The sequence below is a fragment of the Haliaeetus albicilla genome, chromosome 4, assembly GCF_947461875.1.
Source record: "Haliaeetus albicilla chromosome 4, bHalAlb1.1, whole genome shotgun sequence".
Classification (NCBI taxonomy): Eukaryota; Metazoa; Chordata; class Aves; order Accipitriformes; family Accipitridae; genus Haliaeetus; species Haliaeetus albicilla.
Genome location: NC_091486.1, coordinates 19405529 through 19432340, shown reverse-complemented (window position 1 = coordinate 19432340; position 26812 = coordinate 19405529). Strand labels below are relative to the sequence as shown.

Below are 26812 nucleotides of genomic sequence, written 5' to 3'. Positions count from 1 at the left end.
TGTATGAATTTTCATTATATAATTATATAATCTATATATTATTCCATTTTGTTTAAAGTAAGGGTAATAGGATATACAATAATGTGAACTGGGTATCTGTTGTAATAGGATGTTCTTTTCTCATTTTCCTTCGTTTTAGGTATGGGAAAATTGTATCCACAAAGGCTATTTTGGATAAGACAACAAACAAATGCAAAGGTATGTATATTTGCCTTTGTTACATTCACCTGAAAGTCCTAACTGATTCTATAAAATATGCTAATGTTGTATTTTAAGTGCTTTTAATCTTTTTTTTGTTTTTTGGTTTTTGGTTTTTGGCCATTCTTATTCCTAAACTAGTCTTATTCTTGCCCGTGGTTGGTGTACTCAATACGTTTGTTTCCAGTGGAGCTGGCAGACAGCCTATGTCAGTGGTGCCGGAGTGAAGCTGACACGCACAGTGCTGGCTGGCAGTTTGCCTCTATTTTAAAAACAAAAATGGAGTTAAAAGCAGCTCTTCCCCTATTGCCTGGAGAAACTAGGGAAGCTTACAGAAGACCATTCAACTGTACTAAGCATCTGAAAAAATTATATAGTGTGGAAATCAGCTCCATTGATTAGAGTAGTTTAAAGCAGCACTTAATTACATGTTCCAATACTCTAACTGTGTTTTGTTATATGCTATTGAATGCATTGGGAGCAAAGAGAGGGTTCATTTTCACTGAAGTAATTGCAGCTAGAAAAAAATTAGAACTCCTTTAGGTAAGCTGGATACATCAGTTCACTGATTTTCATCACTCATTGCAATTGCAGTGAGATCATATCCCAGCAATGCACATGGCGGGATAAGGTGTGGTAGCAGACACTGAAATATCAGATTTCAGACCTCTTTTTTTTTTTTTTTTTTTTTTTTTTTTTTACAATTAAGAGGATAATTTCTAAGCAAAGTGAAGAATTAAGTCAGCTGATTTAGCAATGTTAATAAGCGTAAAGCTCATGAATGAGCATAAAGCTGATAGGCAGAGGCAGGAGAGGAGAGTTCATCATTAATAAGGACACAGTTTTTGTGCAGAACTTGAAAGCAGTGCAGGGGCATAGCTTCTCAGTTCCCCATCTTAAGCAATTAAAGGGGTCCTGACAGTTCAGAAACTGAAATTTCTAGATATTTTTCCCCTAGCTTTTATGCAGATGTCATCTGCATATATTGTGACTAGGAAAGAGGAGGTGCTCTTTTCAATTATTTTAATTCATTAATACCTATGACAGCACTTAACTCCCCCAGTTCCTGAAGACTTCAGTAGCTTTGTCACTGATACAGAAATTTTCACATTAATGTTTTAAGAGATTTAAGCTGACTTTTCCAATACAGATTTTAAATCTCTCTGGTGAAAAGCGGTAACTAACAGTCTGTTATAACAATATACAGCAAATTAAGGCTGCAGGGAAGCTCACTGCATGTCATTGAAATTGCAGTAGGAGCATAAGTAGGCAGAATGCAGATACCTAACTGGAATTTAACCAAAAGATTGACAGCATCTCTGGCTTTTGCCAAAAAAACCCCATACCATGGGATTTAAACTAACTGGAACAACAAGCAATTGAGTTTATGTATCATCTAGGAGATGGCAAAGCCAGCTTTGATGGCATGCTTGGTATCACTATATAATTTATATGTATTGCGCCCTGCAGTGTGGTGGTGTTGATAACCTAGCCTGTCAAGGGTATGGAAAGCTAGTTTTGAGTATGGAAAGCTAGTTTTGCTTTGGCAGCACAAAACTTGGTATGAGCTAATTCACTCTGTTTCATGTCAAGATTTAAGAGTCCACACCACCACAAGTTACATAGAACAATATGCTGCTTTCTTCAGCTTCTTGGCAGGTTAAATAAGCTTGCACTGATGTACGAGGCTGCTCGAGCTGTTTTTCCCAAGTTAAGGACTTCAAAGCTGGTTCAGTTTTTTATCTTTACACAACCGTTTTGTCCTCAGTATAGACTTATTGTGAGAGAATACTGTTACATTCTGAAGAAATAATTCCATTTTCTACTCCTCTAGAGTATTTTTTTTAGTTGTTGGGAGTTTTGTTTGTTTTCTTTTAACCTAACTTAAACATTGGAGAGGGATTTCTTTAATATTTGAGGTAGTTCACTGGTGGGAAAGAAGGGGGTTGAAAAATACAGAATGAGGTTTGCAATAACATCTAGGGGAAGTAGCTTCCAAACTCTGAGTGCCTTTTGTGAGACTTGAGCATCCAACTCTCAGGTTGCATTAAAAATCCCAGCCTGTAAAGTCAGTGTCTGTAAAGGCCAAGGTATATTGCTGTTCAGATGTCCTGGAATCCATTAGCTGTATGTTGTTGTTCAGAATAAGAAAAGAAGTTATTGCAAATTTATGGAAATTGTTACAATTAACTTTGGGTTTACTTTAATGTTTAAAGATTCCCTTATATGGCATAAACAATGCTTTCAGGACAGTTTTTTACATTCTGGTTTCAGTAACAGCAGTGGGAAAAACTAATTTGACTTCACTAAAGCTGGGTTTTCACTCACTTTTTAAATTTAACTGTCTTTTATGTATATAGAAAGAAGTAACTAATTCACCGAAAATTGGGTTACGCTGCAGTAGATATGCATCTCCTGAACTAAAGTCCTCTCCCAGTTTTGAGTAAATGATGTGTAACTTAGAGGCTTATTCGTCATTTATTCAAACTGGACTAAGAATTGAGTTTAGAAAAATTAACAGATTATGCTTTACTTTCTGATCTCTATAAAATAAACTGATGATGTCACTTTTGCTCTTAGAAGGTACATACCAGGTAACACAAAGCAAAGCACCATACTACTTGTTAGCAATTTGGACAAAATCCTGATAAGGAGTGGGCACGGGAATTGATTTGTTCTATGAGGGTAGTTTCCCACCAGTTCAAGGATGAAGGACTTCGGTAGATTGTTATTTTTGGGACTACATGTAGAACTTTGGAGTTCAAATTGTCCCTTTTCACCAACAAAGTTGTATTAAATAACCATGCTAGTAGCATATGAACTGTTTGATTATAAGTGGGTTGCTGTCTTGTTAATGAAATACATTTTATATTTCAGGTTACGGTTTTGTTGACTTTGACAGCCCGGCAGCTGCTCAGAAGGCGGTTTCCGCTTTAAAGGCTAGCGGAGTCCAAGCACAGATGGCAAAGGTGAGTTAAAACAACCAGCTAATTCTTGCAATGGGTTGTGAAGATGAACAAGCTTGTACATTAGCAAAGCATTGGCAACATGAACTTTTTAAGTTGCAGGCCCTTTACGGAGAGCACAGTCCTCAAGCCACATGATATATTAAGGTAACAAAATGGGGGATTTTGACTGCCATATCCCAAATCATCTCAACTAATGAAATAAAGAAACATAGTATGGTAAAGTCTCCAAACTGATCTGGTTGGATTTATCAGTTTATTCATGATACTATTTTTCCATTGGCTTCATCAAAAGAAAGATTAGCAATAAATTGGAAGAACTATAGCAGGCTTAACTGTTTAAATACAGTATGTTAATTCCCGAAAGAAGTCAATAGCTGAAATAGTTTACAGCACAAAGGTATGAAATGTTTTATGCATTGCCTGCTTGTTGTTACCGAGGTTAGCAGCCTGGCAATTTGGGGGTGAATTTTTAAGCACAGCATAGCAAAAACTTAACTTTTGTCTTTTTCTCTCATTTTTACTGATCCTTGCCTCTGAATCAGGTTGTTAGCCAAAGTTATCTTCAGAGTAGTGGTCTTTCAGCATAAGATAAGTTTCTCAAATCTATAAAATCAGGGAGATGATACATTAGTAATGATTTCATCATGCATTCTTGTTAGGTCAGATGGCCTGGTTCCAACAGAGTGCCATAAACACCACTACAAATGTATTAAATAAAGAAAATACTACCGACATAATCTGTTCATATAATTTGTGGTACCTCTTAAAGCAAATTTTTTTTAGTTTGAAAATTATATTCTAATTAAAAAAAAATCCAGTAATTAACTACTAATCTCAGAGGCTTTTTTTTAATAAAGTAGTCTGCCGCAGATCTAGCAGATCTTTTATAGTTATCCATTAGGTACAGATTTTTTTCAGATGAGATATTTTCCACAGCTTCTCAGCTGAGGAGAACAGTTAAGCTAACAACATAAAATGTCTTTGGATGGATTCCAGGGCAACAAAATGGAAACCATATGTTTCATACTTAATGCATGTTTCATTACAGCCATGACACAAACATACATGCTTACTGGAAAACACTTGGTGGTTTTTTTCTTTTTATAAGGTTTTATGTATGCTTAATAAAGACCTTTTAATTAATCTTTAGTTTTTAGGTGATCACTTTAAAATATACACCAGATTTTCAAAGCCTCTGTCTGCCATCTTATGGATATGATATCTAGGTAGGAGGGGAGAAAAGAGAATGTGAAGTCATGTAAATTCATTTTGCTAATGAATTTTGATGTCTGATTTAATTGTCATCTTGAGTAGATGGAGAAGCTCTAATAATTCACTATAGTAATCTAATTAATAGTTTCTTAATTCTTCCCATAGTATATTTTTCTGACTCATTTCCTCTGACAGTGAGTTGCAATATTGCTAATATTTCTTTCTGTTAGCATTAATGAAAAAATGTGCACCATAATACCTGACAGTTTTTATTGATTTTTCTGACACAGTGTCAAGCCTGATGACCTGTGGAAAATCTGTAACTATAAAGTTTGCATTCCAGTGAAACTTGTTGTTCTGTGTCTTAACATGGCAAGAGTGTTTGAGTTACTAAAAACCAACCCCCAAACCAACCCAATGAACAGTACCACAACAAACATTCACAAGTGACTAAGAGTATGAGTGCTTTGATATATATGTCTATTTTGAGCCACTGGATTTTTTTCTTTCTTTCTTTTTTTTCCCCTGGGCAGTGCTGCTCTCCTTTTGTCTGAAAAATCCTATCTCCACTTGGACGCTCCAAACTGGGAATTGCCAGTCACTTACAGTTGTTTTGGCAAGATTAGCAAATCAGACTCTTCACATGGAAGACACTATAAAAGTTTAGTTGTCTTTGTGTATTTAATATTTTATCCTTTTGCGTGTTATGACCGGTGCAGTGAAGTGGTGTTCTTGCAGTGAAACTGTTCAGGCTTTAGCCTGAGTGTCACAGAGAAAGACTTGGAGGACAGTTTCTTGGCTGTCTGGCTAATGGATTTCCTTACTGACCACTACGACTGCTTCAGTTTCAAAGAGAAATAAACGCCTGTTGCGGGATTTGTCCCCGGGAAGGTGTTGTTATTGCGCTGTGCCCAGGGTGTCAGCCAGCAGCACAGCTCCTCGGCGTCCTCGCCCTCCTCCCAGACGCAGTGGTAGTTCCTGACCTGCAGCAGCCGAAGGGGAAGGAAAATGTTATTGCTGAAGCCTTGTTCTGACTCTGGCTGCCATAAACCCCCTTTTGCAGTGTCCTGCTGTAGCTATAAGTTGGTGACTTAAAAATTACTTATGTCAGCAAGTTCATCTACAAATCCTAGTTTAGTAGAAGCGGTTCAGATTATATGTATTAAAACCTTCGTTGTTTATTTTGTAGAGATAACTTCAAATATTTGACTTTGTGAGCTTTTTCTATCCATGGGGTAGGATCATGCTGTACTCAGCGGTCTGCTTGCAAGTTGATCTGACTCCAGAAAAATGTAGTCTCACCAGCTATGTTTTGGCTATTGCTGAGCAGACCGGGAGGGCCTGGGACCCGAGATGTGGCTTCAGGCCAAATCCTGCCAAATCTGTTCCGGGGGGTCACTCTTGTTGGAGAAGCAGCCACCTCTCGGGAGCTGTCGCGATGATAGTGTCAGCAAAGGACCCCAGTGTCAGGCCATCACTCAAGAAACATTATGTCTTCAATTATTCTGCTCTTTCCAAGATCTGAAATGGGAGTGCTTGACTAAACAAAACAACTTGGGAAGTGTTTTGCTCTGCGCTAGTTAACAGTATCCTCTGGTCGCTGCTGGGACGGAAATGCCTCCAACAATTCCTGTTGGTCACATAAAGCTGTTCAGAGCTTACGTAAGAGGATACTGCATTGCCAGGGGATGGGAATAGCCTTTGGACAGAAATGCAAAACGGAGGTAATGGGCTACTGCCCCTCTCCTCTCTTCCAGTTGAGTATTACCAGTGTTCAGTCTTGTAATTTGTCTTTGTTGGGGTGTACAAGTGGCTGTGGAAAGGGATGAGGAGAGGATGTAAGCTGTAGTGGTAGCCAGCTTGTTTCAGGACCCAGTACAAAACTAATACCTTATCTCCTACTCTAGAGATAAGGTATGGAAAGAGCAGATAGATGTCTTGCAAGAGTATTGTTATTTCTAAGCTAGTTAGTAACTGGTGAGTATCTAACTTTTATTTTCATTCATTTTAATTTCTTGACATTTCTTTAATGTAATTAGTTTCTTGTCCTTGCTCCTAGAGGAGTGCTTCAATAATAAACCAATAATAACAAATTCAAAAGCTCTAATTTTGCAGAGCTGTGCATTCTTAGGTAAGATTAGTAGTAGTATTGAAAAGCTCTGCCCATTTTCTTTGCTAGAAAAGTTGTTATGGTTGCTATCAGAGTGAATTTTCTGAGAAATGTGTCTCTTCCCCCCCACCCCACAGGTAAAATCGGTGAGATAACTGTAGGTTTCTACACTGTTCAGAGGAGATAGCAGATGCCTTTGTATAGGAAGATAGATGCACACAGAAAATCTACTGTATATTGGCATTTTGAATGGAGATTTAAAAAACTGAGAATCTGTAAGGGATGTTTTAGAGATGGTGAGGTCTAAATGCTATCGAGATAGGAGTCACTTAAATTCTCATAGGTTTTTGACCTTGAACTTAACACAAGGCATGTGAGTTAGTGCTCAGACAAAGTTCTGTCTCATCAAATGGTATTCAGCTGAGTTAACTGTAGTTCCTGAAGTAACTGTGTTTCAGATGATTGGAAAAGTGGCCCTTTTAAATGGAAAGTTGAATTTAATTCTTATTCTACTGGATGTAAACTAATGTGTAAATAAAAAAAGGTAAAAAAGAACTACTGAATAAGAATGGTTAATAAAAAACAGTTCTTCTCATCTTTCTATCTAACAAACTTAAGCCAGGAGGAGAATGATTGTGTTTGCAGCCCAGATAAAGTCAGCTAGAGAATATCTACATGGTACGGACAGCAATGTAGAGATACACAAGCCAGCTAGAATACCAGCCTGGCTGTGGCAGCTCAGAGTTCACTGAGTGCTAAACAACTTCCTTCCTGGTGTGGCCGTGACATTTGTATAGCCATATTGTCTAGTTCATGGTAGGTTCACAGATTCCTGAGATATTATAGTGAAAGGCTTATATCTACCAAAACTGTTCTACATAATGGAGTTACCACTTTTTGCAAAGAGCTTGTAATGTATTTTGGGCATCACAACAAGGATTAACATACGTTCCAGTGTTCTCACAATTTATTTTAGCCCTGTCCTTAAAATTAGTATAGTGTCCTCCCTTTAAAATGATTTAATCATCCAAGCTGAGTGCAGTTGCTGTAGACTCAATGAGCCTGATCCTCTAGACTTTATGTTGTTGAAGACCTTGCCTTCCTTCATATCTCCTCTATTCTTTTTCTCTATTCATGAGATTTTAGTTCTTCTGTATGTACAACTTTGCTATAAGATTGTCAAGGTCATTTATAACTTAAACAAGTGATATTCATTCTTTTCCAGTTTGTGTTTTCCTAATTATTTTTTTCCTACGGAAGCACAAACTTACATTTAGTAAACGTATGCCACTTATAATAGAATCCATGAAAGTAGTCCATGCACGTGGAAGATTTTTGTGGTCAATGAAACTCGTTAGTTTGAGCCAAGGAATGCTGTTCCATGTACTAATGTGCGTTTTTGGGGGAAGACTCATTGTTTATCCATTCAAAGATTTCCCCACAGATTCATAATGTTTTAATTTCCTTCTCCTTAAAATCTTCACTGCCACTGACACAAGCATGCTCCTGCTTACATTGTATTAGCTCTCGCATTAACAAATCACTAAATATTTTCAGATATTTTAGGCTTGTGCAAAAAAATTAGAGCTATCTTCAGAATTGTTTCTTATTCAAATTGTGTCAGAAGGATGCCTGTGATAACAATGCAAAGTATGTTGTACCATCATACACAGGCTCTTCCACCATTCTTAAGATACAGTTTCTGTTTTCTGGAGTAGTCTGTTGGCCCTCAAAGCAACAGAACAAACTCTCTGAAACTCATTACGTGGGGAAGCTTTTTACTTTATGATAAATACTAGCCCATTGTCTGAGTTCATGTTGATCCTCCAGAACCCAGAGATGACATGAATTTGTAATCTTTGTATTGTTTGCTAGTGGCTACAAAGGCAGAACTGTGAAGCACTCCACATGTGCTGGTAGCTTTACCTTTCTTTCCAATTAAGGTCAATGCAGGAGCGTTGTTTTAATATTCTAAAGTTTAGGTGACTTTTTTTCCAAGCATATTTGGAAAAGATGAACTGTCACACTATAAGTGTGAACTTCACAGCAGGTATGGGGTTTTTGGGAGGGGAAGGCTGCTTAGCCACTTGCCCTCATCTCTGTAACAGAAATCGAGGCTTTTCCACAGCTATTAAACATAATGTATTAAGGGCAGTTTTCCTTTATGTTGCTGATGAAGAATATGGTTTTGAGTTAGCAAAAATGAGAAACAGCTAACTTTTATGAGTTTTAATAATGTATTGCTTTTTGTACTTGTCTTCACTGTGGCAACCTTCTGGAGAATTAAATCAGTTTTCATTCCTACAGAGTAAAGTAAGAAAATAAGTTTAGGTTACCATGGTAGCTAGTGCACTTAATCAAACTAGAGAAGGTAAGCATGTTGCATTTTTTTTTATTCTGCATCTGGGCTTCTGAATGCCAAAGAACAGATGACAGGCAAACAGGAGCTAACTCAAGCAGATTTCTACAGCACTTTTTAACAACTGTCTTGTTAAGAAAAGGTTTCTTTTTACCTAGTTTGTAGTATTTTTTGTAGGCAATAGTATTAAATCCTACTGTAATAGAGAACTTTAAGTAAATATAATCAATTTTCCACCTTTTATTCATAAATGTTCTTAAAAGTCATTATAAAATAAATTGAAGGTAAGCCAGATTTTGCTTACCTGGGGGCTAAATGGCCATCATTTCAGGAATTGCATGTGCCTTAAATGAGACGGTTAACAACCACTTCCCTTCAGTACACAGCTTCAACCCACAAAAGTCTTATCTCAGTTGCTAAGCAGTGCTGTGGCTTGTTCAGACGAGGGTCCAGTGCCCTGTTATGAACCGTAATGGGCTCATTCAGCTTTCTGTTGAAAACACTGGCATCCATGAGCAAGTTGCAGAACTCCCAGGGAGCACCCTGGTGCCCTTCTAGCAAGGGGAAAGCAAGAATGCCAAGGAATAAAAAGGGAACGTATGGTTGTAGTGATAGTCTGATTGCAAACTTGAACACAGTGGTTATTGTAGTTAAAAATTCCTTTTCATACAGTTCTTATGCCTCTTTGTAATACAGATGTGCCTGTGAAAATGAATTAAAATGTTTAGCTTATTAATCATATATAGTGTTTATGCACTTCTGGAGAACAAGTGAAGATTATGGTAGTGATTTTTTACCCCTGAATTGTCTTGTTAACAGTCTGTGGTCAGACAGTATTAAAACTGTGGCTAAAACAGACATATTTCAGTGAGACACAGGCCAATTGTAAATTTTAAAGTAGTTTCTATACGAAGGCAGACAAGCATTTAATCCCTTCCCTATCAGCCAGAGGATCTTCCATGCTGTGAGCAGTGCCTAGTCACATGTTTCTGAATGGCTATCTGTTCTCTCTGACCTTACACAGAGCAAGAGAAAACAGATGTCTTATCGTTTTGCCAAGTTTCTTGCTTGCAATTTAGGAACAGTTCCACACGCACAGGGAGGTTTTTGTTAATTTCTTTCAGATGATGGCAGAGCATTTTGCATTATGTAGGGCTCCTGATCACCTCTTTCTACAGAAATGAACATTAGCGGTTAATTATTCCTATCCCTTTCATGAGAAATACTGTGTCTTGTAGTCAGCTTATTAAGTTAGTGCTGTAAGTGCTTTTTAGGACTAAGTACATTAGTCTGCAAGAGCACTGTTCTGCATCTTTGTATTATTATGTCCTGCTAGAGAAGTTCTGGGGATGTGGCTAAAGGTGTTCAGTGAGAAAAGATGGATAGAAACTTGCTGATGTGAACTGCTAAAAACAAGACTTCCTAGTTTTCTTGGTAATATGGACACCTACAGTAGCCCACAAATTCCCTGACATTGTCCATAATCTGCAAATATTGAGCACTTTCAATGTCTTTCAGGACCTGCTGAAGGCTCTATTAACTGAGGACACCCTGCATGAGATAAAAAGACTCTCAAATTAAGCAGTTTTCCTAAATCATGTAGAATTTTTAAAACAATCTCAGTGGTTCAGTGTTTTTTTTTTATATTTAAATGTTAGCTTGCTACCCCAAAGTAAGAAGATTTCCACTGACTTCAGTAATTCTTTTTGGCCATTCCCATAAAATGATACAAATAATTTCAAGACATCTAAGATTTTTAAGGTGAAGGCAGCTTATATGATTTCATGGATTTCAAGCACAGGAAGAAACCCTACCTTTGAAAGCACTTAGAACAATGACAGTGTATAGGCAAGGTTTGAGCTGAGTTATGTTTGCAGATATTTTTGCCAGTTTCACTTTTTTGCTGAATTCCAGAATAAAAATTAGAAACTTAGATATCGAAGAAATTATTTTTCTCTTCTGAAACAGAACTGTGAAAACCATGTGAATTAAACTATGGTGAGACAGGTTTTGGTAAGGAAGGAAGTCACAGAACTTAATGTATTAAACTGCCGTTTGCCAGAGAGACAGAGGGAGGAGTTAAAAAGTTTGTCTCTCCTAACTTCCTGAATTTTTAACTGTTTAACCATTTTCCATGCCAAAACCTTTTATAAAAGCAAACATCTGTTTGTACAGTGCCTTTTGTGTAAGACAGGATAAAGATGGATGGGGAGTCCTAGTTGTGGTTGCCATTTGGAAGTCAGCTTGGAAATCTAGCATGTTCTAAGGGGAAGGAAATGAGTTGCTGCTTATGGTCTCCCAAAATGTACCCAGATAGGTGTTTTAAGGTTTAGTAGTCTTGTGGAGATGACAGAAGCTGCATGGTGATGTAAGTAATTAACAGGAGGAGGGCAGGTGTTTTGCACATTCATAGATATAATTTTTCTGCTGCCAAACTGTATAAAATTCAAAATACACTCTAGAAAGAGTTCAGTCTTGCTTTAGGTCTACCCCAACAGTATTATCTTAGTATTGTAAATGAGCTCTTTTGAGAACCAATGGCAGTCTTTTTTTTTTTTTTTTTTCCCTGCAAAGTGAAGAAGTGGATTAATCTATCCTGACCTAGTTGCACTCAATGATCCTTATGGGTCCCTTCCAACTTGAGATATTCTATGAGTCTGTGATTTGTCCTTAAAGCTGAACTGCTGCTGCTCCCCAGGGCAGCTGTGGGTTTGCACCTGCAGTGCAGATATAGCCTTGGTGTACTGTGGAATGTGGTCGCTGGCATTTCAACTATTTTGTTCTGGGAGAATTACAGATGAATGAAATTTCAACTTGTATTCCAGGATTTCAGTGTGACATCCTCATCCATTGGCTGCTTTTTTGCTTTCCCTCTCCCACATCTGCCATCTTTACCAGTTCTAGCTATGGACGTGTGTAGAAGTATCTTCAAATTTCCCTTTTTCCACTGTGGTCAGTATGTCCCGTAAGAGGATCAAAAGCAGAAATAACTGAATCCCTGGGAGGATTCAGGCTGTAATAGACAGTGACATAGAGAAAGGGTCAGAAAAGCAGAAGTAAGTCCTTTCCAGTCACCTGTTCAGCATGTACCTGACCAAAACCCAATAGTTACTAATGCAAAATACGGATTGTTTCATGGGCCACAAGTCAATTTTTTCCATCACAAAATGATCTCTGTTCAGAGAAAGCAATTTCCTTAGAACAATTTCCTCAGATGCACTTTTTTTTTTTTCCCTCTGTTCCTAAGGGATTTGCAATGTGTGTTAGTGGTAAAGTCACTAATTCTCTTTAAAGTTGAGCATTCCTTTCTCTAACAAAGTTGTTACGTGATTTTCTGTCATGAAGCTTTCTCTGCTGGGTAGATAGGAACAAGAATTTAGCTTCCCAGCATGTATGGAGGAAGATCTTCATGTGTTACAGTGAATTGCAGTAGGTCTTTGTGTCCCTTTTGGCAAGGAAAGCTCATGATCTCTCATCCTGAATACACTGCCTGTATAATGCAAAAGTATGGTAACCCCTATCCTGGAATAGGAGCCCGAGAGAAGGGGAACGTGATCTACCCAGTTACCCAAATAAAACAAGTTGCTCTGACATTCTGCAGTTGACTGAGTTTCTTTCTCTATTAGGTGTTTCTGAATATACGCATTTCTTTCTTCGCATGTAAATTACATTTTTATTAGTGTGAACAAAATGGGGCCTTTTTTTATCTTTCCAAATGTTGTTAGGCTTTTTAATGAGAACATTTTTATAATATAATTCAGACTTTCTGTTATTATAGAATAAAAACACTACCAAATTAGATTAAAATATGCAAAGGATCTGATTTTCCAGCTTGTATACTGTTTTAGGTTATTGAGGGAAGTTTTAGGGTATCTGTGTGCAATATATTTTACAGTTTATAATAAAAAGTAAAAAATGCAAAATTTTTCCTTTCAAATACTCTTCGGAGTTTCAGGAAATTATGCTGTAGCTACAAATGCAATTTTGTAATGCCCATGGCTGAAACCTCCTATAAAGCTTTTGCTAATAGCGCTCATTAAAGAAGGAAGTAAGCCTACATATCTCAAGGTGCAAAACAAAATTGGCTAATACAACCTAAGTAACAAACTAATTCTAAAAACGTGAAAGCTGTCTTCATCTCACATCTCTTACATGAGGAAATTTGAACTGTATGTCAAAAATGTAACTACTGTAACATAGGCTTGCCCTCATGGTTGAACACTGCCCAGAAATGAATATTAATGTCAGCTCTGGCCTCTTAGTGAATCCATTTTCTGCTCTACTCTTTCTGCTGATTTTCTAATATGAAAAAGAAGTCAGGTTTTCTAAGATAATTTAAATCACAAACTTCTATGTGTACTGTATAGATTCAGTATTATTTTGGGAGGGGGGATACTTCCACTAGATAACAAATGGAAAAACTTATGTGGTAGTCAAATGCCAGTTGTAATGGACTGTAAAGGGACTGACAAGGACAACACTTGGGCACTTGGAAAAGTTTGTGTTTTGTAAGGTATGTGGGATTTCAGTGTGGCTAGGAATTACAATCATATCAGTGGCATAGTATGCAGATCAGGAGGATGTAATGGGAGCACGTTTCCCTTTTATAGGTCCTTTGATGCTGAAATTTCTTAAAAAACCCTTACAGAAAACTGCAAAACATTAGTCCTTTATAACCAAATGTGAGATTCGGGCTAAATGCAAATAGTGAAGGCCCATAAGCCTAGAATTTGCTTCCCCATTTTTAAGTTTCCTTAGTTTTTGGAACAGAATAATTCATTTCTGTGCCTAAAAGGCACGAACTCCCCCCCTCCAGCCCGGGCTCCTTTTCTTTTTTTGTCCTGGGAAAAACCAACCCCAACTGAGAGGTGATATCCAGGGTAGCAAGTTATTAAATTATGCAATATGCTACCAAAGGTACTGAGATATTGTTAATATAAGGGCAGCTTAAGGACAAATTGATGCCTAATCTGCATAAGAAGGTATCACCACCCATTCAGCTATAATCACTTTAATAAATGCTTTCATTTCAGTAGGCAAGTGTTGTGGTTTTGTTTTTTGTTTTCTGGTTTGATTCAAACTTCCCTGTAAGTCCCTCTTGTGCAGAATGAAAATATGCTGAGGACTATGCCAACAAAATTTGTTTCAGATAATATCATTCCTAGTGCCAAAAAAGTTCCACTGAATGTAATGCACCCTGCAGAGACTTAGATCTATACAGGGAGCCACAGTGACGACATCAAGATTTTGCACAACTGTAAGTGCCAAGTCATATAGATCTGTATAGATTAAGAATATATTTCATCATGGAGCGTGGTCAGCAATTAGCAGTACGAGAGAGATGCTCCTTAACCACAGCTGGAGAATCTGTAGACAAACACTGGAAATAATCGATTTCAACAAAAATGTTTTTTTGATTGAGGTGGAATTTCATGGTACGTACATAGATCACACAAAGTAGATAGCCTAAGGTCAGGGGAATGGCAAAGACGTGAGTACATTTGTTTCCTCCCTAATCACTCATCTCCTGGCTGCCCTACTCTGTCATTTTGTCTGTTTCTAGAGAAAGTTTTTGGAAGACTTTTGTATTGTCTGAATGCATAATGTAAAAGTTTTGGTGAAAACTCAAAAATGTTCATGTGTGGGAGAAGATGACAGTGTCTCACTCACTTCCGTGTGCATCAGCCTATTCTTGTGGTAATATTTTGGCAATGTACATACTCTTAAATGCATTGTCTCCTTTTTTCCTTGTATTATTTTCAAATTGTCATTCCAATCTTTTCTCTTTTTAATTTACATCTGGCTTTATTTAGGTCTTTTCACCAGTCTTGTATTTCCTTGTCTGTTAACTTCTTTCCTTTTATCTTATTTTTGCCTTCTTTTTTTTCTTTCAGAAAAATCTGAAACATGAAGTTGTAATGGGGACTATAAACTGGTCAATTATTCACCTTTATCTCCACTTAAAAATGTCATTGTCAGCAGTAATAGGAGGGGGGGAGCTTTCTCAGGAATGCTGTATACAGTGACAGAAGATGGAGGTCACTAGTACTGCAGCCTTTAGAAAGGGGCCTGAGAAGTAGAAATCTGTACTAGCAGTTATACGTAATTGTTGTTATATTCAAAATGTCTTTCCAGTGGCAAAACCAATAACAATTGTTTTTAATTTTCTTTCAGCAACAAGAACAAGACCCGACTAACTTATACATTTCCAATTTACCGCTTTCAATGGATGAGCAGGAGCTTGAGAACATGCTGAAGCCATTTGGGCAGGTTATCTCTACGAGGATACTGCGGGACTCGAGTGGGACAAGCCGTGGTGTTGGCTTTGCAAGGTACTTCAGTGGTGTTAGCCATGCTGGCAGCTTTTTTCCTTTTTTTAATTGAAAAGACCAGAATAGGAGGAAAAGGCAGAAATTATTGAAATGATCAAGCTTTTAAAGAAAAGGGAGATATCTAGATGGAGATGCCAGCAGGGTTTTGTTAATTCTTCCTTTGGTAAAGCAAATATGGCTGTGTCTCATCTCGCTTAGATAGGTAAATCTGAACCTATTGTTCTTATTGGACAACTATCTAAAATAAGACTTCGCTCTCCACTGCTTCCGCCTCTTCTCTGTACTTCTCCTTTCTCCTCTATCCCTGAACCAGTAAGCAAGAGTTATACAGTGCTTCAAAGACTTTTCCTGTGACTTTTCTGGCTTTCGAGGCTTGAGTTCAAGACAGGAGACCATAAGGAAGAACCACACCCCCTCTTCCCCACCCCTTTTTTTCTTTTCTTTCTTTTTCTTCATTAGTTCCTCTGAGAAACTAATTTCTTCATTAGCTCCTCAGCTCATCATTGCACTTTGAACATCAGCCATTTGAATTTTATGGCTCATTAACCTATTGTCATGTGGGAAAGAAAATATTTTTATTCACTTACAGTAAATTTCACCTTAAAATATTTGACAGCTTGGTCAAATATCTCTCCCAAATCAACAAGAACAATTATTTTCTATAATTTAGTAGATGCCTCCCAAATATTTTGTCCATGTAAGTCTACTTTTTCTCTAGTTAATTCAGTTATTTGCTCTGGGGTCTCTTCATCGAAGCCTGTTCTGTGCCCTTCTAATGTTTTTTCTTTCTCTCAATAAGTCCTGCTTTAAACCCAGTCAGACACTCAAAATTTGGAGGCTTTAGATTGGAGGTTTCTATCATCAAAAGTAGGGGCATGCTTTGAGAATTGGTGTTCTCAAAATATATTATAAAAGAATTGGGGTTCTCAAAATATATTATAAAATCTCTGTCAACAGTCAAACTCCAGTAATACAGATGTTCAGCCAGTATCACAATAGCTCTGTATTTGAACCAATAGCAGAATCTAAAATTAGTGCACAGAAAAGAACTGAGCTAATTATATCTCCTGATGAAGCCAGAATTTTTAGGGATTGGTTTCCGTATGAGTTGGCTATGGGTAGTTCACAGCACTGTGATTTTTTTATTTATTTATTTTAAATTTCTGCGCTTCCCGCCCCCCGCCAATGTATTTGCTTGGCAGACTGTCCAGTTTCAAGAAGATAAAACAAAGAAAGAAAATTAGAAGCAATGGGATGATATTCTTTTATTTAAGAGTGCAAAACCAGCAAGTTTGGTTTCTACCAAAATTTCTGCCTGTCCCTTCAAATAAATCAATAACTATTTGTAATATTTTTGGTGTAAATTTAATTGGGCATTTTTATCATACACTTGTATTTTTTTCATATTAGCATATGCATAAATATTTGAGTGTGAACTCCATATAAGTATACACAGAATATGTGTATGTGGTTTTGGATGATGTACCAAGCAATATATATACAAAAGCTATATTTACTAATTTTGAAAGATAGTGATACTTTCTTAAATGCAGCTTTCACTTTTTGGTACTATGAAGGGCAGAATTCAGTAACACCAAAGCTAAAATTCAGTAGGCATTATGAATTTATTCAGTGTTTTCTCCCTAAACTTGCTTACCAACCCTACCTTGAATCAGTGTTTTTTTAGGAATGCTTTTATTCTAATATAGCTGGAAGAGTTTTAGAATTGTATGTAAAAGTCCAAAAGACTTGTGTGTATCCAAAACCCTGTTTGTATTGAAGACATTAAAAAAGATTAGTTTTAAAGTATTTTCTCAATAGGTTCTGTATTATACATTGTATGTTTTATATATATACATAAACATGAAGTTATTTTTATATACATATTTATTTATACACATACATGTATTATACATAATTTATAGAATACACATTGCTGTCATATCTCATCAGAATTTCTCCCCTTCTGCAAGGTAGATATAGGAAGTTAAAGTTAAAATTGTCCAAGAAACATGTAGACATTAAATAAAGATTTTAATTTCTTGCCTTTGGGAGCATTTTATTAGGTTAATAAGGGGTAATATATTTTATCAAGTCCAGACTTGAGTCTGAAACTGAATTATATTGTTTGTTTCATACGAGAAAAAAAAATTAGATTTCTTTGATGCAGATCCAACAATCCAAAACTTCTGAAAATTCTCTAGAAGGTATTTTTGAAACCATGAGGAAACTTTCTTGTTCAGTCTGGCATTTTGATGGTTTTGGTTGTTGTCTATGACTGTTTTGTCAGCCTATGCAGAAAGGCTATCAGAATTAAAAAGGTGCCAAGACTTAGTAATTTTTAGTACTGCTTCGTTGCTGCTGAGGTCATTGGCCTAATTTGTGGACCTGAATTACAGAACTTAATACACAAATAAAAAGAAAATCTGTGTTCAATGTTATCCAAACGTCATCTTGCAGACAGCTGCAAAATATATTCTTCTTTTTAAAATAAATTTTGTTATACTTGCATGTCTTGTTGCAACTTAGTCCAAGCTGGCAGTTAGGACCGACACATCTACACAGCTACAAGGATGTAGCTGCAACCTGCCGAGCCACTCCCAGACTAGCAGTAGCTCGCCAGTAGTCCACCCAGTCTATTAAGTCTAGTTTTGACAACGTAAGTGCACAAACTTGTTCAGGATGTTGGATAGATTCTCAGTAGCCATCACAGCTATTCAGTTATTGGTTCCTGTTTTGAACGTAATTTGGAGACAATTAAATAAGACACAGGTACATCATTTAGTTGGGATGACACCTATAAGCTAAAAGCTGCAAAGGCAGTTTGGGTCATGCAGTCAGGCATGTTTATATTTGAGTTTATTACTCTTAAACTGTACAGACACTTCAGAATTCTCTATCAAAAGTGGCATTAACATTTGTTGTATGCATCATGGGTGCTAAGGATTCAGTTATGAATGATTGCGGATCAGTCCTTCTGCTTCCTTCAAGACAGCATAGGTACTTTGTACTAAAGCTGTCCAAGTTATGTTCTGCCTAATTTCTAAGTAAATAAGGGTATTGTATTTGCAGTTTGGCACTGACTTTGGCCTCAGAGTGCATAAAATGTTAACTGAGTTTAGTTTTACTTTTCTGAAATGGTGTGTTCTTAGAAAACATCTTCTCTATTGCTCACACATGGGAAAGCAAGCCACAAAAGTGAAGCAAGAAAAAGCAAGAAGTATATTTTTAAAAAATCTCAAACATGGGAATCTGGATGAGTGTTTAATTTATGTAAATTATTCTTTATTTTCTTAGGATGGAGTCAACAGAAAAATGTGAAGCAGTGATTGCTCATTTTAATGGAAAATTCATAAAGACACCAGCAGGAGTTTCTGGTATGTTGCATATATTTCTAACAAGATGTATGAATGGGTTACTGCTTACATGGAGGAGGCCTGTTACACTGATCATTGTATCTGGCTTCTCATTCAGAGGCAGGCTTATTAAAATGAAATTGTGTCTGTTGGATGACTGTAATACTTGTTCACTTGGAACACAGTATAGGACTTTTCTACTGTAAACCTTTTCTAGGAATCTAGTAGTGTTCTCTCCTAGCAGATAGACAAGCAGCTAAAATGCCTTAAGCCAGCTATGCACAAATTTACATCCCACATAATCCCAGTTGAAGTTAGGAGACAAGTATGTGTTGTATGTGTATCAGGAGAGAATTTGGCTGATTGTCCATGGACAGGGGTTTTTTTGAGAGAGGCAAAAAATGGACTATTTTTGCCATCTGTTGATAATTTTTTTGGAAGTAATTTTCAAAAAAAGATTTTATTAGAAAAAAAACAGATTCTGCAGCAGTGCCTTAATGCCAGGCACTTTCTTTCACTGGGGAGCCGTGACTCTCAAGTCAACGTAGGCTTTGAGGTTCTTCAGGAAGATGGAAGGAGATCAACAAAGAATGCCGCTTCTAGAAATAGCGTGCAAGGCAAAATGCAGGGAAGCTATGTAGTGCAATTTTGTCGTCACACCAAGTTCCTCATCAGTTTGCCTGCTTTGTCAGCAATGTTTCTAAGAGACAAAATGTATATTCCATAAACACTTAAAAATGAGGAAAGGAAATTCAGAGCAGCAGAGTAAAATAGAAAGAAAATAGGACAACAAAGGAGGAAAGAATACATGCCTGACATTCCAGGCAGCCTTTGGTAACCATTTTATTGAGAATCCCAAGTGGGAATTTTACAAATTACATTGTTGGTGCGGTTGCTGAAGCCACCTTTATCCTACTGGTGAAATGTTCTCTGCAGCCAGACCATGACACCGAGGAGGAGTAAAGCAGCCTTCAGCAGGCAGACAAGAATATGGCTTGTTTAGTAAAACTACATACATGCCTTATCCCTGAAAGATTACTCCAGTTTGAGTCAGTCTGTGCTGCAGTAAAAATGGAAAGCTGCTTCAGAGCACAGGAAACCACTCCCTTCACCAACACTGATGCAGGGTTGTGACTTCCCTGGCTTGGCTTTTGCAGACCCTTTGCATTGGGATTGATTGCCGAGATTATTTAGTTAAAACTTTGTTATTTGTAGGGGTTGTAACATTTACTTTTCTATTTCATATATTTAGCAATCTGTATTTTATGAGATGGAAAATCCCTTTAGGGGCAAGAAGATCACGGAATGATTTTCTCTGAATGCTGACTGTGCTCTGATCCACCCTTCATGATCAGTTTTATAGTGCTGCTATGGCTCAGACATAATTAAGAGTAAAAAGCATGGAGAAATCAAGAGTTCAAATTGACATATAGGGGCTTCTATTCAATTAGAGCCAGTAAAAATCTGTAACAGAACCTCTTATTAGTGCTTTTTAGTTTGCTCATTTTTATTTTCACTTTCATTATCCTGTTCTCAGTGAAGGAGCTGTCAAGCATGTCGCTGCTAATCATGCTCTGTCTCTGGTGGGCTGTTGCTGAAGTTGGAGTTGCACCTTTATGATCAGGTTCAGCCAGGTAGAAATAAAAAGTTGCTGCATGGAATTGTAAGAATGGTTTCTGCAGTGTGGAGAAAAACATTTACCAGAAAAGTGTGATTAACTAAGAACAAGAAATTTGCACAAAACTGGTGATTGACAGAAAGTGGAAACTAAAGAGGGGTCTCAAGATGTAACCCACCTCACGGCCTTTAACTTCTAATGCTTACTTGGCAAAGTAGGCATCTAGGCTCTCTGTCTAGAACAGGTAAAGCAGCACACACCTCCAGAGACTGATGTATCTTTGCTGTCAGCTGTCCTTGTGGTTACAAAGAGTATCTAGATGAGTCGCTCAGAAATAGATAACTGACTTTCAGACATTTAGAGTTAAGCGAGATGAGTCACATTCTCCATGACGCTGAAAAATGCAACAAATAATTAGGTGCATAAGGGAGTCACAAGAACCTTGTTTATTAAAGACCCTACTTTTCCATGCTGGCGCTGTGAAGCTGTATTGCTCCTTGGAAAGGTTTTCATGGAGTTTAAATTCTTCCTGGAGTTCCTCACCACATAGCAAGCACATGTCCAATAATGCAATCGTATTAGAGGATGGAGCTTATGCATAATAATATGCTGCATTCTGCCAAAAAGTGGGGCAGGGGGCAACTGTGGTCTTGGACTACCTGCACAGAGAAAAGTGAACGTAGTGGGAAAGCTCTTGGACAAACAAGGGTTAGGAAAATGTTTTGAAATAGATTAGCATCCTTCGGGGTTATAGAGGAGCAACTTCAAATACATGCAAAATAAAATTGTAGAACTGGAACTACGTTTAAATTCAAACATTGTGTCCTAGAAACTTGGCTAAAATCAGCAAAGGGAGCTGGCTATAAAAACACTGTTATCAGGATGAGGAGGGTAGGAGAGACGGGCCTGTAATGAAATAGGTGTGGGAGGAAGAACATCTGTTCAACAAAAACATGCTTTCATAATGCAGCTTTGTTATTTTAACTAAGTTTGGGTTTAAATGGAAGAATGAGTTAAACACATGGGAAGCACAGGTGAAACCTCCTCAGGAGCCTGAGAAGACAGAACAGAAAAACCTCTAAGAATCTGAGAGGGCCAAAGGTAGCACAGGGCAGTCACAGAAGCGTCGACTCTAGAATTGAGTGAGTGACTGGGCATTGATGATACTGAGCAAGCTGAACCCAGATGTAACAAGCTATTCAGGCTTTATTTCTCTGCTCCATATTAGATTAATGAAATCTATTCAATATTTAGTGTGTCCTTGTTTGTCTTCAGTAAGAAAGAAGATTAGCTCAGAGAGCAATTTCAACTGCACTGCAAGTTGGTCTAATCCTAAAACTCCTAGGAGTGATGTATTAGTTTCACCATTTGTTCTAGCTGGGGTTTGGACTTTTGTTATGTAAGTTATTGTAATAGTTTGTTCTGGTTTATGGACTATGATTTTCTGCCCATTTTTCTTGGAACTTTGATTTTTGTATTCCATTCTCTTCTCAACTGTGTATTTGTTACACGATTGTTATAATCTTGAAATAACTTTTGCATTTAGTTCTACTTTTCTCCTTAAAGAATTATTCTTTTCAGTTAATAATGTGATATTTAAAGCTTTTTTTTATTCTCACATGAAACGTAACCTCATGATGTGAATTGGAGGAAACAGACACTAGACTAGTATAAGGAGCCAGGACACAGAAGATGAGTAGTGAGGACAGAGCAGCATACTTAGCCTCCCTTCCCTGAAGATGATACTTAATGTTTGCTGTCTTTTTGTCTTGTGTTGGACCCATAACGGTTGTAGCAATGATCTGCTGGGCAAAATCATGAAAAGGCATCTCCTTCCGATCACAGCAGCATGTAGCTGCATGATGATATGTGAGAATAATTATATAAATAATTACATAAAGCAGTTGCGCTGTAGAATACATAAGGTATGCCTAAGTCTGAGTGTATTTGTGTCTTACATTTAAAATGAAAAATATAGAAGTTAAAAAGCTACAGAAGTTTTATGCATGTTGTATAGGCTTTATGGATTATTTAATGCTTCTTTTACTGAAAAATAACGGGTGATTTTGTTTTAATGGATGTAAGGTAGAGAGCATTTTTGCTGAGCAGCCCATACCATTTTTGCGTCAGGAATGGTGGGTTAAGGTGGTGACCCAAAAATCATAGATTATCCATGACCCACCCTCCTCTTCCTACTTATAGTAAACGTACTGGTCACTCAGATTCTGGTTTAGGGAGGAAATTGAAGACAGGTGTAAGAGCCCTGCTCTGGCTTGTGCTTTTCACTGTGGACTGGGAAGAGGTCCCCCAGGTATGGTAGACACTACTGTTTGGAATGACTGTGATCTTGGACATCTTTCTAGTGCAGGAGAGGAGTGAAAATGGAGACTTGAAGTAGTTATCTTGTGGCAGTCATTTTTGAGCTTTTTCTATTTGCTTATCTTTACAAAGTATCCAGCACTGCAGATCTCTGTATAGTGAATTTAAGCCACTTGACCATAAACTCACATTTCTTAGTTATCTTCCACAGATCCTTTAGAAATCACCCATGAACAGCAGTCTGAAAACAGCTGCTGAAGGGTATTGAAAGGTCACAGTGCTGGTGTTACTCCTGATTGTCATACTGAAGGAAGAGGAACCAAGATTTTACCCATTTAGATCAAAGATTAGAAGCTTTTACTGCTCTAATTCTCATAGTTTGTAATTGCTACTTAGTTTTAAGAAGCAACATTGAAATAGAAAAGAAAAATGCCACTTAAAATCACTCAAAATATTCTCCTGTGACAAATTATTAAACCTTGTATAAATTATTAAAGAAATATAACCCTGAGCACTGTGTTTAAGTGAAGACAGGATGGTGAAGAGTATATATTTCGTTTCTCTTTAAACGAAGTTGGGTTGCACAACTTCTTTTTTTTTTTTCATTCCCACAGCTTTTGGCTAAAGTTTCTAGCTGTACAGGCTTGCTCTATCGTTAAGGTGATGTTTTAATGTCAGAATTCATTAGTCCCATATGCTTTGTCACTAGAAAATAAGCAATGAAAGTCACTAAAAGATGCAGTTTAATTGAAAACTGATTAGAAGAATAGTATTTTAAAACTATTTTGTTGGATTTTTTAATATCTGAAAGCAGAGTTTACTGAAAAGTTGATAAAATTAGCCATGTAAAGCCAAGGATGTAAACACAAAGTCCAACATAAGAGCATCCATTCTGGTTTTGCATTTATGGTATCACCTGGTATGTATTTGGGTAGACACTGAAAAAATGAAAACTAAATTCTAATGTACATTTGTGCACAATGTGTGTACGACAAGGAAGCATTTACTCTCTGGACTAATAATGCATTCACATCTTTCATCTGTAAAAACATTAGCCCTAGAGGAGGGTGATTCAGGGCAGGAGATGCTCAGCACTTTCCACAGCCAGGTTTTAAAGCACTGACCTGCTGTTAAAGCACGGGAAAGCTTGTGGTTACAGAATGCCTCCATAGCAGCAGCTCAACAAACATCTACAAACCATCGAGAGTGTCTGTTGGTTTTCATTAAGTGTCAGTAGAGTGGGCATTGTAAACATGGTGTCTTAGCTGCAGAAGTGTAAGTCCACTGTAAGTTGTAGCCTTTTACATCAGCTATCTCTTAGCTGTGAATGCAACTCCGAATATTTATCCTGTGCTTCTCTGACTTGCACATACAGACAAGGCACTGAATGGTTAATGATCCCCTTCATCACCACGTCTGCACACTTCCCAACAATTAACAATAAAAATGACTCTCCCTTCCTTCCTGGACCACAAAAAAGATTGCTTGACTGGTCTGTAGGCCTTGTTGGATTTCTTGTTTATATCTATCTATCTATTGTATGCATGTTTGTACGTACAAGAGAGAGAATCTCTTACCTATTTGTGAAAAATGTGAGGAAAGGTAAGCTGAAGAAATAAATTTCAGATTTAATTTTGAAGAGAGCAAGGGCTATGTGCATTCTTTGGTGGGAGGGGAATCAATAGATCATACTTGGCTCCCATGAAGGTTTATCTCTTTCTCATGACCCTCCTTCTGATGACCATCAGTCATTGTGTTCTTGAAGCAATGAACACAGTAGTACTCAGGTCACATGTATGGAAGAGCAGCCAAAAATTGCAGTTAGGCTTTCAATTGCAGCAGTCCCCACTATCAGCATTCAGATCTTGAACTGGCATCAGGGAAGGCAAATGCTGTGGGGTCTTCTCAGAGCAGTTGGCCATATTAAGTAGCCAGTCTGCTTCGTGGTTTTTTTTAACGTGAGTTAGAGCTTTCACAGCATTTGGCTTCATTTATGGACACAGTGAGGAGCAAGAGAAGCTGGAAGGTCAGAAAAACAAGGATTCCCATGACTAGATCTGTGTTCAGTAAGATGGAGCACCAACTTCTGGCAAATCACAAAGTAATGCCTTTTTAAATTTTTTCTTCATTGCTGCTGGTTTTAGATATTACATCTGCAAAATCCAATACTTGTGGATAATTCTTGTTCCATTTTTTCTTCCTCTTTACATTTGTTGGGAGAGTGTTTCCAATGCACCACAGAAGAGGTTTCATCATTTAAAATTTAGCTGCTTTCAGTTATCTACAAACAACAAAAAATATTTATTCTTAAAATAGATTTTTATGAACATTTTATTCAAACAGGTGGACAGGTTTACTCTCACTTTTTTTTAAAAACTGATCTTTATCTTGAGACAATGATGGGAAATGTAAGCACAAATAACCCTTTCAGAGAAGTTTGTACAATTCACTATGGGGATTTTTAATGAAAGCATAATGCAGCTTTAAATAAAGTATTTACTACCTGCAAGTGCTATAACACAGAATCATGGGGCTAGAAACCTTTAGGTATTTTCTGATGTCTTTGTAAGCCATTCTCATGCCAGTTTCTTTTGACTTCATCCAAAAATTTATAGTGTGTATTTTGGAAGTCATACATGTTTCCCACAATACTAGATGGTTTGAAATAATTTATGAGTAGCCAGAGGTACTCAACTTAGGGAAGAGGTTTTTTTTCATTTAAGGCAGTTAACTTCAGTATTTGGATCTCAGCTTTCCCTTTCTGATGGATTTTTTTTTTTCACTGTGTAAAGTCAGAGTCAAAATAATTTCATACCAGAACCTGACAATTTTACCCATGTTGACTAATCTTCTGAGATTAATTCCTCTTATTTCAACAGAACTGTATGTGGATTAAAATGTTGAGTGATATGACCAAGGTTATTGGGATCTAGCTTTTATAAAGTAACATCAAATTATCCAACAGGGTATTGATATAGTACCTTTTTGGCCCAAATATGCCGAGACAGAAGTTGCTTCTCATGACAGAAGACCCCAAAGCAAAACTCAATTCTGGGAATGCCAAAAAATCCCCCCAGAAATTCAAGATTTTGAAGACAATGTTCTCCAGCTTGTCTCCTACTTTAGGGTTTCTGTTATTTCTGTGTGCATTGACTCCACTGTCCATGGGTCTCCAATACTTCTTCCAGTGTCATCAGCCTAACCTTGCCCTGGCTTATTTTATGATTATATGATTTTAATTACCATTCTCTGTAAGATAATACATTTTTAAATTAAGTCAGTTGTCATGTTTAGTACTAAAGTCTGACTCTCTGATACTGAAGTTATTTGACTGCTGAGTAACAGTGCACGGGTAGGCGAGGTACAAGTCTGATGGGTGTGCGGTCAGTGTCGGAGATGAAACAGGGAACCACATACCAGTTCTGTCTCCCAGTCCGTCCATCTTTTATAGAGAAGGCTGTCAAAAGATGTATCATGCAGGAAGTGGCTATTTTCCCAGTAGAAACAGAGCTAGTGTTTTAGGTATGCCATCCAAAGCCAGGGATGACTTGGCCATTAGTACCAGTTTTGTGCCAAAGTTTTACAAGTCCAGCTCTTTGCCAGGTTATAAGTCTCTGAGGTTTTCAATTCCAATCATCTTTTGCAAATGCAGACAGAGTGAAGAGCTCATCAGCACTGGCCATGGTTATACTAATAGATTTTTTGTGGCATGATACAGATATGCTAAAATTTTTCTTGGGGTTGTTTTTTTGTGGGTGGCCCTCCCACCCCATGTGTTTACTCTGCATTTGGAAAGTTGCATGTTTTCAGATCCAGCCATGTCTCTTGAAGGTGTTTCCAAACAGAGAATGACTGGAGGAGTGTCATGGTAAAGCTTAGACAGCTCATGTGTCAGGAATTATTGGCAGAGAAGCGTTACATCCAAGTCAGAACAGAGCTTCCACCCTGTGATTAGGGAGGGTGTGGTGTGATGTAGCAGAGCTGTGCTTCAGCCATAGGTACGTGGAAACTGTTGCAGTTTAAGATAGTAACAGGGAAAGAATACTATGCAAACTTTTCTTTTTTGTTGCTTTAATTTTGATATTAAAAACTGAAGTCATGGTCAGGATAATGTTATGCAAAAGAATTTTTTTAAAAAAAGTATAGCAATACCATTTCTTGACAGTATGCAAAAAAAACAAGATAAAAGAAAAATCTTGAAGAATTTCTGGTTGCATTGTGTGTTCTTTATAGAGCAGAGAGAAAAAGGGAATGGCATTTTTTCAGCGCAAGGTGGCAGGAGATAAAGGTACCCACTCCACCCTGCCGGTTAGAGTAAGTGGAGGTACTGTGCCAGCTC

General features: G+C 37.4%; 1 protein-coding gene across 7 annotated transcripts in view; it reads left to right on the top strand.

Annotated features, from left to right (window-relative positions):
* The window catches only part of RBMS1 (RNA binding motif single stranded interacting protein 1), a 149280-nt gene that overhangs the window by 110191 nt on the left and 12277 nt on the right, over positions 1-26812 (top strand). For all 7 annotated transcript variants that reach the window (XM_069781222.1, XM_069781223.1, XM_069781221.1 and 4 more), the window contains exons 3-6: positions 140-198; positions 3076-3167; positions 15023-15180; positions 18478-18557. In XM_069781222.1, the coding sequence (XP_069637323.1) occupies positions 140-198; positions 3076-3167; positions 15023-15180; positions 18478-18557 (389 nt within the window). The remainder of the gene's footprint in view (positions 1-139; positions 199-3075; positions 3168-15022; positions 15181-18477; positions 18558-26812) is intronic.